The following is a 12,001-nucleotide window of genomic DNA, read 5'->3' as shown; positions in this document are numbered from 1 at the left end:
ACTTCTGTTTAATGCGCTGCATCACTTTAAAGATGTCCGTGCAGGCGCGATAAGGGTAATTTCCCTCTGCAACTTGTTTTAATGCCCGTGGCTCAAAACACCAACCTAGGCTACACTTATCCATACTGGTTTTATCAGAATGTGTGCGCATGCATAAGAAACCGCTGCACCGTGTAATGCGACAGCTGTAGGCCTACCGTATCTCTAGGGGAAGCCTTTAACCAATGTGGCTTAAGATCAGGCAATGAGCGACCTGCTATGGGTCCTTGGCTCTCCCATCCCCTTGCAACAAGGCGTATATATAATTTCTTGTGAACAAAGTTATTCTTATAAGTTCAATTTTCCCTAATTTGTGGACTTGTTAAATTTTAACTGTAAGTTCAGAGATTTACTTAGAAAACAGAAGCTATCCAACGCACCCAAGACTCTGACTTTGAATTTGGTAGTTCTGTGATTAGCCAACGAAAGATCATAATGCAAGAATTCGGTGGAGATTGTAAGGATTAACTAATCACTTCAATCTCCGAAAGAAGGCTTCAGGAAGCTTTATACTGTAACAGGTGGCAAATGTTCAATTATTTATCGTCGACCAGAATACAGTATTTAAACACGAGAAAAAAAGTAAGTCGTTTTAAAGTTTTTCAGCTCAAAAATCTGCCCTTTCATCTTTACTTAAGACATTACAACTGACAATACGTAACTGTAACAAGAGATGGTTTAGTTTATTATAAGCAACTGCGGGTAGTTTTGATAAAAAAAAAAAAAAAAAAAAATCTCCGGATGCTATAGGTCGGGTTCATAAGCCATGTTCCAATTCATGTTCTTCCTCCCATTCTCTCTACCAAGGTTAGTTTTCTGTAAAAGAAAACTATCCGTACGCACTTTTTCTGTCCGCCCTCAGATCTTAAAAACTACAAAGGCTAGAGGGCTGCAGATTAGTATGTTGATCAACCACCCTCCAATCATCAAACATACCAAAATTGGAGCCATCTAGCCTTAGTAGTTTTTATTTTATTTAAGGTTAAAGTTAGCCATACTCGTGCTTCAGGCAACGATATAGGACAGGCCACCACCGGTCCGTGGTTAAAGTTTCATGGGCCGCGGCTCATACAGCATTATACCGAGACCACCGACTGGTAGATCTATTTTCGGTGGCCTTGATTATACGCCGTAGCGGCTGTACAGAAAACTCGATTGCGCCGAAAAAACTTAGGCGCATTTTTTACTCGTTTCTCTCTCGTGCAGGCTCTTTAACAAGAGTGCATAGTTGTTGTCAACATTATCATCGTTTCTTCATTATTGTTCACATTTTCATTCCATTATTCTCCTTTGGTGGTTGCTATTGCTCACTTTCTTTCTCTCTGCATCTGTACTTCTGTTTACGGATAATTTGAACACCCACGTACCTTAGAGTCAATATTCGGACTGAATTTGTACGTTACCTCAGTTTTCTTTATATAGAAATCTAAATGGCTTTTGTTAAAAGGAGTCAGTTAAACTATTCCAGTCTCTTGAATAAGTTGTATTACCCCAGCCTTCAGTCATGGCATGTGTCACTTGATTTCAATGATTTACAGATGTCTTTACAGGTATTTATTCTTAGCAACAAATATACTCAGGTATTTTTTATCAAGGATGACATCAGCAGGTTAAGACAGCTACATATTCTGTCACTTAAGAGTTAAAAGACAATTACCATCATTAGGCCTATATGGTTCAAATTGCCAGTGGTCGAATTCAGGTAGGATAACATCAAGCAGTCTCAAAATACAAGTAAATAAGACATAAATCCCTATATGGATCAAACTGCCTGTGGTCAAATTCATATTGGATAACATCAAGCAATCTCAAAATATACGTAAAGATGACAAAACTGAAAAAGCAAATCCGTTCACAAGATGATTTTCTTCATCAGGTTCAGATCCTACAACTTCCCCTTTGCACACAGAGGAGGATACTCTTGCCCACAATCGATGGCATCCAGAGCGATTGTGCCCGAGAAGTATACTACAACGGAGCACGGCTTCTGAAGATCTGGTAATTTGGAGCCCTTCCAGTGAGAAATGAGGGGTGTGAGAGAGAAATCTAATCCGTCTGTCCAGACCTGGGAGTAGATTCCTACCAGCATGGTTTCAGAAAACTGCGTTCCACTGTTCCCTGTAAAGCATCGATAACGAATATAAGGTGATTTAAAGTTTCTTTTATATAATATATAATGTATAAATGCTTCCATTTCATAATTTACTAACATTTTCATCTATTTATTAATGTAATTTATTTTTACTTTCTTACAGAAGTGTTTCCTGTTAGCCTACCTTCTGTTACTTCTTTCAAACGAACACCATTATTCTTGGAAGCTTGAATTTCAAGTCAATGCCACCGAGGGCTTGTTCCATATGAATAAAGTTCATCTTCTGAATAATAATAATAATAATAATAATAATAATAATAATAATAATAATAATAATAATAATAATAATAATAATAATAATAATAATAATAATAATAATAATAATAATAATAATAATAATAATAATAATAATAATAATAATCAGCAACTGTTTTTAGATTTATGGCATTTACAATTTAAGAAGTGTGTAAAATACGGCAAGTTGTATAATTCGAATTTGTCATTGGAAGTACTCGTTAACAACGAAGCTGAAGGGGGTAATACACAAACGCATTACTATAGATTTTATGTACGAGTAGGCCTACATGATGTTTCTAATCCGGTCTGACCAAGGCAGCTAGCTCTCCGCTGTAGACTCCATGAGATTATGTGTTTTCTTTGCAAAATACTGTCAACAATCTTCTTGTAAAGCAACTCATTTTCAAATCCTCGTTACCATAGGAATTAAAGAAACAAGTTAAAAATGCGCCCAAGTTTCTTCGGCGCAAATGAGTTTTCTGTACAACCGCTACAGCGTATAATCAAGGCCACCGAAAACAGATCTATCTTTCGGTGGTCTCGGTATAATGCTGTATGAGCCGCGGCCCGTGAAACTTTAACCATGGCCCGGTGGTGGCATGTCCTATATCGTTGCCAGACGAACGATTACTGTATGGCTAACTTTAACCTTTAATAAAATAAAAACTACTGAGGTTAGATGGATGCAATTTGGTGTTTGATGATTCCAGGGTGGATGATCAACATACCAATTTGCAGCCCTCTAGTCTCAGTAGTTTTTAAGATCTGAGGACGGACAGAAAAAGTGCGGACAGAACAGAGTGCGGACGGACAGACAAAGCCGACACAATTGTTTTCTTTTACAGAAAACTAAAAGCAAGTACTGTAACTATGCTTTTTCCTCCTGCAACGCCCTCGTATCATTTTTCGTCTTTTCAATGGCTTCAGTTAACTGCTTACGGGCAGGATTGTTATGAAAGTGGCTTTACCATTTACATTAAAACGTTGCCATGCAAATGAAGGGGCAGAAAATGAAAACAAATAGGATCTCAGAAACGTAACATCAGCCTAGGGTAGAACATCCTGACTGACCATAATGTTGGTCAGTAGATATAAGGAACTCAATTATATCATCTCATATAACTCTTCTGACCTCAATTTTGGAATGGAATATAAAATTTTGGTCAAAGGCCTAGCACTAGGACTTATGAAGTCATTCAGCGCCGAAGGGGAAATTAAGAGTGAAAGGGTTTTAAAGTTGTAACAGAAGGAAAACCTCACAGTTGCACTAAGAAACAACTGCTAGGAGAGGGTGGAAAGTAAGATGGAAGAAAGAGAATGTGAACGGAGGTACAGAAAATGTAATGAAAGGGGTTGCAGTTAGGGGCCGAAGGGACGCTGCAAAGAACCTCAAGTAATGCCTACAGTGCATAGGTGCAGGTGCACTGACGGCATTTTTTGCTCTATATATCCTCCTACGGGACTGACCAGAATCTTGGTCAGTGGATATAAAGATTTTATCTATATCATCTCACAACCCCCATCCGCCACAGCAACACCCAACAAAAGTCCAGAATTGCTATTTCAGCGCGTTACCGCGTTTTTTTCCAATCTGGCGCGGCCGCGCTATTTGAGGCCTTTTAGACAAATAGGCCTATAGTGCTTTTCCAGCTGATAGTATAAAATATGTTAAACTGATTGCCTTTCAGAGTCTTTTGCCCTACTGTATATTGAAACAATTTCCGCATTATCATTGTTATATTATAGGAGACCGATCTTTCTCTCTTTTTCCCAAATTATGCTCTCTAACGATGAACAATTTAGCAATATGATTTTATAAAAACCAGTGTTTAAGAAAATTTTTATCTGAATCTTAACTGAAAACTATAAGTTTAAGTTTATAATTTGTTTGGCATTTCAAAATACCCTAGCGCCTTTTATAGCGCTCCTATAAGAAAGGATTTAGCGCGTTTCTGGTGCGTTTTGGAAGCTCTTGCAGCGCGTTTTCAAAATCAGAAATGGCAACCTGCCCAAACACCTTACTACAACGGCCGAGAGCTGCACTTACAGTTATTTTGCAGAAAGTCCTGCAGCTGGCCAAACTCCTCCTGGGTTTTGGCAAAGAAGAGCGCTCCTCCGCCTTTCTGGCAGGCCCCTTTTGAGTTCCAGTAAGTGGTCTTCCCGCCTTTGAACAGACAGCCTTCTACCGCCACAACGCTACAGTCTGCAATGGAATATAGAATTTCGGACAAGACCTAGCGCTGGGACCTATGAGGTCAATCGCCGCTAAAAAGGAAACAGAGTAGAAAGGTTTGAAAGGCGTAACAGGAGGAAAACCTCGCAATTGTTAGAAGAGGGTGGATAGCAAGGTGGAAGAAGGAGAATATGAACGGAGGTACAGTACAAGGAACAAAAAGGGTTGCAGCTTGGGGCCGAAAGAATGCTGCAAAGAACCTTAAGTAATGCCTACATTGCACCACTGACGGCACTATAACGTTCCCCTACAGGGAACGTTATAGTCTGAAAGATGAGTAATTGGCATTTATTGGCCTATGATCAATAATAAAGTGGAGGTAAGGTTAATTCTAAGGACTAATTGTTCATCAGCAAACTGGTGAGTGTTAGGACCAAGGCCAAGAGAAAGAGAAGGTCTGCTCACTTCCCCCCCCTAAATACCCCATGTAGGCGTAGCTTTATCTACCTCCTTATTGCGCCCGCAGGTGAACTGCCGTAATGAGCAGGTACCTCTAAGATACGTCATCACATACGTATAGTTACCCCAGGTGGGAGGCGACTCCACCCCCTTGGGTGGCCCTTGTCTCTCTTGGCCTTGGTTGGGAGCATGTTTAGCTGCGATATGAGTTAACCGAACAGTTCGTACTTTAAACTTCATGTTAAACAAACTCACATTTTTAAAATTTGAATTAACTTATCACTGGCAAGGGAGAATTTTCCATCTAAGTTCAGAAATCAAAAAGTTTTCAATAGTCCACAAAAACTATTTTTGGAATTTTATAAAAAATATTTCATTATATTTTCTCATGGCAATTTACAGGGGAAAGGTATTTTTCTTATTTTTAAGAAAAGACAAAATTCCACGCAAGACTAAAAAAAACTGAAAAAATACACCAGTAGGTAAATTCTTTAATAAAACAATGCGGAACATAATTGTATAGGCCAAGGTTTAAAGCTTGGGAAGAATTATGGTTTCATTATAAAAATAATTTATTTTTATGTTAAGATGCATATTTGTGAACATTTACTAGCTCACGGTAAGTACCAATAAAATAACTGATGATTCCCTTCGTCTCACCACAACGGAAATAATATCGCAACTTGTATATTTCTTACCATTTGCCTTTTCCCTCTTTTAAATAATTTAGTATGTGTGTGTGTCTGTGTGTATGAGTGTGTGTTTGTGTGGTCCAGTAGTTACTTGCCTTACTCACCAATAGATGCCCAGAGATTAATCCTCAGAGGGTGGCTGGTAATTCGCAGCCATAATGTTAAAAGGCATAGGTCTAGCAACCTCATCCCTGAACAATCACATCACTGGAAACCGGGATCGATCAAAAAAATGATGCTACGTTGAATCTGGTCAGGACTGGTAAGTGTGACCACATACTGTACATGTGTGAGTGAGCGTTTTAATAATTACCTTCCAATCCTCCAGCGGTCTGAGCTGTTGAACGAGTGGTTGTCGGAGGCAGGGTTTCGGATTGTAACTGTGTGGTGCTCGCTTCTGACTTTTCTGTTAACGGCTGAGAGGTAAGAGAATCCGACAATCCACTTGCGTTTGGTTTTGCAGTAGTGTCAGTGGTCACTGCGTTACGGTTATAGGCAGTTGTCAGGTTTGCATTAGTAGCATTGGTAGTAGTGGTATTAGTAGTAGTTGTAGTACTGGTAGTAGTAGAGTTGGTATTTACAGAGGTCTGGGTCGTACTTGATCGATCAACACTTGGAGAGACAAACTTCCCTGGAATTTAGAAAAATGTAACAGTCATCCATTACTGATGCCCCCGTAAGGGGTTAGTGCCGTCAGTGCACCTCATGCGGTGCAATGTAGGCATTACTTAAGGGTCTTTGCAGTGTCCCTTCGGCCCCTATAGCTGCAACTGCTTTCATTCCTTTTAGTGTACCTACGTTCACATTCTCTTTCTTCCATCTTACTGTCCACCCTCTCCTAAAAACTGATTCATAGTGCAACTGCGAGGTTTTCCTCCTGTTACACCTTTCAAACTTTTACTGTCAATTTCCGTTTCAACGCTGAATGGCCTTACTTGCCCCAGTGCTTGGTATGTATGCCTAAAATCTATAAATCAATCAATCAACCAACCATTACTGATGCTCTTCAATAAGTATCGCGCACACAGGCTCCCTCATATCTCAACTACTTACGGAGTATTTAAAAAATCCCGTAAAGCATTTTTTCCACATTAAGCCGTTCTCCTATTAGGGGTGGATCCCAAGATATGAGTGCCCTTCCTGTAAATAGAATGCCTATGTGCGAATTAAGAGACTGCCTGAAGAAAATCACGAATTAATGTGGATAAAATAACAAATAAACTTCTAAGTACGAAAAACGATACGCACGTCAGGAAAGCGAAGATTAATTACACTGTGTTACCGTAAAATGAGACTTTCATCACTTGGTATCTAGACAGACTGAGTGTGATGGCGAAATCCAACTGTATCAGCACATGACAGAATTGATCTTTTGGAAATAACAGCCAAGGTTATAAATACTGGGAATCTCTCTCTCTCTCACCTTCTTTGATCCAAGAATTGCCTTCTTCGTTTCTTGTGAAACTCTCTGAGCTGATATCGGTTTTATTGGAGAAGTAACAAGCGATGTGTCCTACCAAACGAAAACAGACCTTTATTATTTATACTGCAATTATTTTTATTGCTTTAGCTGCTGTTTCCATGCAACAGCTTTAGGATGATCAAGAATCTGTGGCTAATACATCAAGAAGTGGTTTAGAAACTATTTACAATACCTTGGCCATCGTCTACAACAGACAGTGCGAGGTGCAGTTCGGCCAAGCGAAGCAGAAATGCCGACAGAAACCTGAAAGGAAAAGAAAAAAAGTTTTCATTTGCTGTCACAAGAATTTCAAGAACATCCTACCGGAAGTTTTGCAGCATCTCATAGCACAACGATACCAGACTGTGCACCGTTTAGTCCACCAGAAATAGGGCTTTCTGTGCTCTCTTCACACGCGTCACTTGAATGTTACACCAGAACAGAAAAATACTGGATAATTTAGTGCAAAGTTTGGTGTCTAGATGCTACAAGAAGAAAACACAAACCCTGGTCGTGGCATACAATTATTTTGGAGTAACAAAGCGATATCAAGGATGGAGGAATCCAGGCGATGAGACTGCATTGACAACGGCGCTTTTTCTTTGGATAACTGTTTACAAAAAGGTATGAATATTCTAATTCCCCTTTGCATCATCATTACAATTGTATGATTAGCTTGAAACCCAAATTCTACAACATGCAAACTTAGTCCTGATACAGTTGTGAAATCCACACTCAAATAAGCCTATGGGCATTCCACCTAACCCACATTCGATTAACACACCAAATGACTCCCATATGTTTGTATTCAGCTTGAAACGTTGGCTTCCTATGAGTGTTAATTCCCACCCTTTATCCTTTCCTTCCCCTTTTTTTGCGTATCGTCTTAGGCTAGGCTAGAAAAAAACTGTAGCTTGTCTGGCGTATTGTTTTTGGCAAAAATAAAAAGCTATTGCATGCTACATGACATCATCGGCATACATTCAATCTGACATGACTTGATATTCGTTTGTCTTGTGACTTTCGTATTACCCACGAATCATCTTTGCTGTCCAAATTCACATAAGCTTGTAACATAAAGAAATTCTCTAGTTTGTAGCCCACATGGAACATGGTAACATTGGCTCGTAGCTTTTAACGGGGCAAAATACTTGTGGCGTGCAGCACTCAACCTAATGGATTTGTGTTGGCCATACTCACACGGGCTCGTAGCATTCAAATTACTGTCACTGAGGAATTCGTCCTTCATCACAGCGTTGTGCATAAACTTCATGGCTGAACCTGCAGTGAGGTCGAAGGCAAGGATGACAATCAACCCTATAGTCACTGAAGACCGCTGGATTTTCCCCATTTCTGTTGCTGGTACCTGAAAACTGAAATCAGTCTTTAGTAATGGTTCAACACAGACTGACTTCTCTCATTATGACTCGTTCTTATCACCTTACAAAATATTGTAATATATCATTTATTAGAGATTCTGCGTCTCGCATTCCTAACGAAAGCTTCTTTCACTTCTTACCGCTTTCCCAATACTAACGAATACTTTATGCACCTTGTGTTTGTCTTTAGGATCAACATGCATAACTGCTTAGAACACTATCAATATACCATGTTCAGCAACAATCAGTGAGGAGAGCCATGATAACACTTCCATGACTATATATATATATATATATATATATATATATATATATATATATATATATATATATATATATATATATATATATATATATATATATATATATATATATATATATATATATAGGGGAGAGAGAGAGAGAGAGAGAGAGAGAGAGAGAGAGAGAGAGAGAGAGAGAGAGATAAAATATGTGTACGAGTGTATAATTATTACTTTTCTACCGGATCGAGCACTACCTTCGTTAACAGCTTTATCCGAACCTACTGAAGACAGTATATCAGACTTATGAGACTAGCCTGTATGGCTCATCGCTGTTACCTATAGAAACGTAAAAACAGACTTATAGAAACCAATCAGAGAAGAAGATAGTCTAAGGAAGTTTCTTGCGGCGCTTCTGATTGGGCGGTGAAAACAGACGACAGATGTACAGTTTGTTGTTTATAGGTTAGTTCAGGGCAGTGGAATTCGGTTTTCAAGCGTCGAACTTTGATTTGCCAATACACTCATCATTTTACTGTATTTGTCTTTCATTACTTCAGGGGTAGCCGTTTAAACACTGATAGCCCATGAAACGTTAAATTGCACGTTTTTCTTTTACATCCTTTTGCATAGTTTCTTTATGGCACAAGATTATCATACTGGAGAGGGATTATCCAGTGTTGTATGACAAGAATATGCTATTGTATTTTGAAGTTTTTTATATATGGATTGCTCTAATTAGGACTTTCTTGCACGCGTCCTTCCCAGAATTAGGCTGAGCGAATGAGCCCCTATACAGCCTTTGCTAACTGAATGACAGTGAGTGTTCCAGGCTTCAGGATTTCAAAAGCTACTTCTCCTCCTACTGTCGAGATGGCGCTGGTTGTATTTTTTTCTTCATTTTTATTTGTTTTATGCCGATTCCCAAACAAAAGAAAGATTCGATTCACCGAGGAAGAAAGAATACACATAAATTATCGACTGAATGGCTCCTGAATACAAGATTTTTCAAAATGCTTGTTGGGGCTCCACTTGGTACATGGTAAATAGTAAAACTTTAAAGAGAAGCAACCAGGGCCTTGCGTGAAGTAATTTCATTTTCGGTTTGTGAACCAAACCTTTTTTTGTAAGCTAGATCTGCATTGTCACTGTTCTTTTTCTTTATCATGAAGTTTTGCAGAAGCTCCTAATTCTCGAGGTATCTTACTGTATGTAAGACACAAGTGTGTGTGTGTGTATATATATATATATATATATATATATATATATATATATATATATATATATATATATATATATATATATATATATATAGGGTGCAGCATAAGTAACGCCCTTTGTTTAAGTGAAACAAAATTAAAGCCTTTTTATTATCCTTTATTTTTCGAACATGAATGTATTGCCACAGGTTAATAGATTAATATAATATATTAACAAAATTAATATAATGCTTATTCGGTTTAATAATGTTCAATACAAATGATATTTCGGCTTTGCACCCTTGGGATGTTAAATTCATCTGATAACAATCTTGCGGTTTCAACACCATTTATATTGTTTTGATGGTACAATTGAATTGCTTTTACTCTGTTCCTTTAGTAATCTCATGGTTGTATAAAATATCTGAAAAAATGAAGATTTAGCAAATTAATTAAAGAAAATAATAAAGAAAATATACATTATAAGATATAAAATTAAAAAGGGCGTTACTTATACCGCATTATATTAATCTATTAACCTGTGGCAATACATTCGTGTTCGAAAAAATAAAGGATAATTAAAAAGGCTTTAATTTTGTTCCACTTAAACAAAGGGCGTTACTTATGCCGCACCCAGTATATATATAATATATATACATATATATGTATATATTATATACATATATATATATATATTATATATATATATATATATATATATATATATATATATATATATATATATATATGTATGTGTGTGTGTGTGTGTGTGTGGCTGGTCAGATGAAAATGCATTTTGAAGACTTGCTGAAAGTGAAAGAGAAAAGAAGCAGAGGCGAATGATGCAAGAGTGGAAGGGTTAGTGTAAATTTGAGAATGAGGACATAAGGAGACTATTTAAGAGGTTGAAGAATGGAAAGATGCCATGAGTTGCCAGGATTACAAATGATGCTCCATTATACTGGATGAATTGGGATTGAGTGCTGACTATGGTGTATAAGGTATTTAAGGCAGTGGAAAGCTTTTGAAGGAATGGGTGAGAGAAATAGTTGTCCCTTTGTATAAGGATAAAGTTGACAGATGAGACAGTAAGAATTATAGGGCATGACATAGTACACCAGGGAAGATGCATAAACAGAGCGTATGGCAGGATTTTGTTTGAGAAAGCAGGACAGATGAATGACAGAAGGACTGACAGGGGAAGAGCAGTGTGGGTTTAGACAAGAAAGATGATGAGTTGTGCAAGTGCTTGCTATGAAAAAGTTAGGAGAGAAATTTGAAATTAAGTAAAAGAAAACACTATATGGCATATATGAACCTAATAAAGAAAATTATCTTATGACAGTATTGATATAGACAAAGTAGAGGGTGTTGATGGTGTATGGTATAGATACTAAGTTGCTGGAAGAAATTAAATTTACCATGACAGAAGCGAAGTTTTTGTTAGAGTCTGCCAGAAGGTGAGTGACTGGTTTGGGTGTGTTATCTCCATGACTGTGTAATACCTTGTGGATAGACTAATACAAGAAATCATCAATCTGACATTAGATGTGGGTAAAGAAGGTCGGTTGTAAATGGGATGTGGAATGACTGAAGTTTGAAGATGCTGCAGTACTAACTGGTAATAGTGAACACAAACTGCAGAGACTGGTGTAAGAGTCTAAAAATTTTTAGCAAGAGGAGAAAGTTGATAGAAAGGTTATGGGGACAAATGAAACCAGGAAGATAGACTAATTAAGGTAGCAGGATCTGTGAAAAAGGTTAGGAGGATACTTGGAGTATCTATGAAATACAAGTGTGGATGCAGAAAGCTAACAGAAAAAAGAAAGCAGAAGCCATAGAAATTAATTGCTTGTGTTGTACCTGTGGCATAGCAGTTTTTGAAAGGGTAACAAATGTTGATATAAATAGACAGCTGATAAAAAGGTTAGAGTAAACGATATCCAAGAGTGTTTTGAGATGGTCTG

At 37.8% G+C, this 12,001-nt stretch overlaps 2 protein-coding genes across 2 annotated transcripts in view; one reads left to right on the top strand and one right to left on the bottom strand.

Annotated features, from left to right (window-relative positions):
• Positions 1-1,783: 1,783 nt before the first annotated feature.
• LOC136848965 (uncharacterized) lies at positions 1,784-8,565 on the bottom strand. Its single transcript, XM_067121774.1, has 6 exons — positions 8,366-8,565; positions 7,408-7,478; positions 7,176-7,265; positions 6,066-6,383; positions 4,476-4,631; positions 1,784-2,157 (listed from the first exon to the last, which is right to left on the bottom strand). Exons 1-6 carry the CDS (start codon positions 8,563-8,565, stop codon positions 1,925-1,927), a joined length of 1,068 nt encoding a protein of 355 aa, XP_066977875.1. The 3' UTR covers positions 1,784-1,924.
• Positions 7,769-12,001, top strand: part of LOC136849284 (BTB/POZ domain-containing protein 9-like) — a 35,958-nt gene continuing 31,725 nt past the window's right edge. The window contains exon 1 of the mRNA XM_067122588.1: positions 7,769-7,838. The gene's annotated coding sequence lies outside the window, so the exon portion shown is untranslated. The remainder of the gene's footprint in view (positions 7,839-12,001) is intronic.

This window comes from Macrobrachium rosenbergii, chromosome 20 (assembly GCF_040412425.1).
Source record: "Macrobrachium rosenbergii isolate ZJJX-2024 chromosome 20, ASM4041242v1, whole genome shotgun sequence".
NCBI lineage: Eukaryota > Metazoa > Arthropoda > Malacostraca > Decapoda > Palaemonidae > Macrobrachium > Macrobrachium rosenbergii.
This window is presented reverse-complemented; position numbering and strand designations above follow the sequence as displayed.

What these genes read in the sequence shown, in the direction of transcription:
- LOC136848965 (XM_067121774.1), bottom strand. Translation starts at nt 8,565, where the DNA reads ATGGGGAAAATCCAGCGGTCTTCAGTGACTATAGGGTTGATTGTCATC. An exon ending in TTGAGTGCTGCACGCCACAA is followed by an intron (nt 7,479 to 8,365) that starts GTATTTTGCCCC and finishes TTTTCCTTTCAG; the next exon opens with GTTTCTGTCGGCATTTCTGC. An exon ending in CAATTCTTGGATCAAAGAAG is followed by an intron (nt 6,384 to 7,175) that starts GTGAGAGAGAGA and finishes TCTAAATTCCAG; the next exon opens with GGAAGTTTGTCTCTCCAAGT.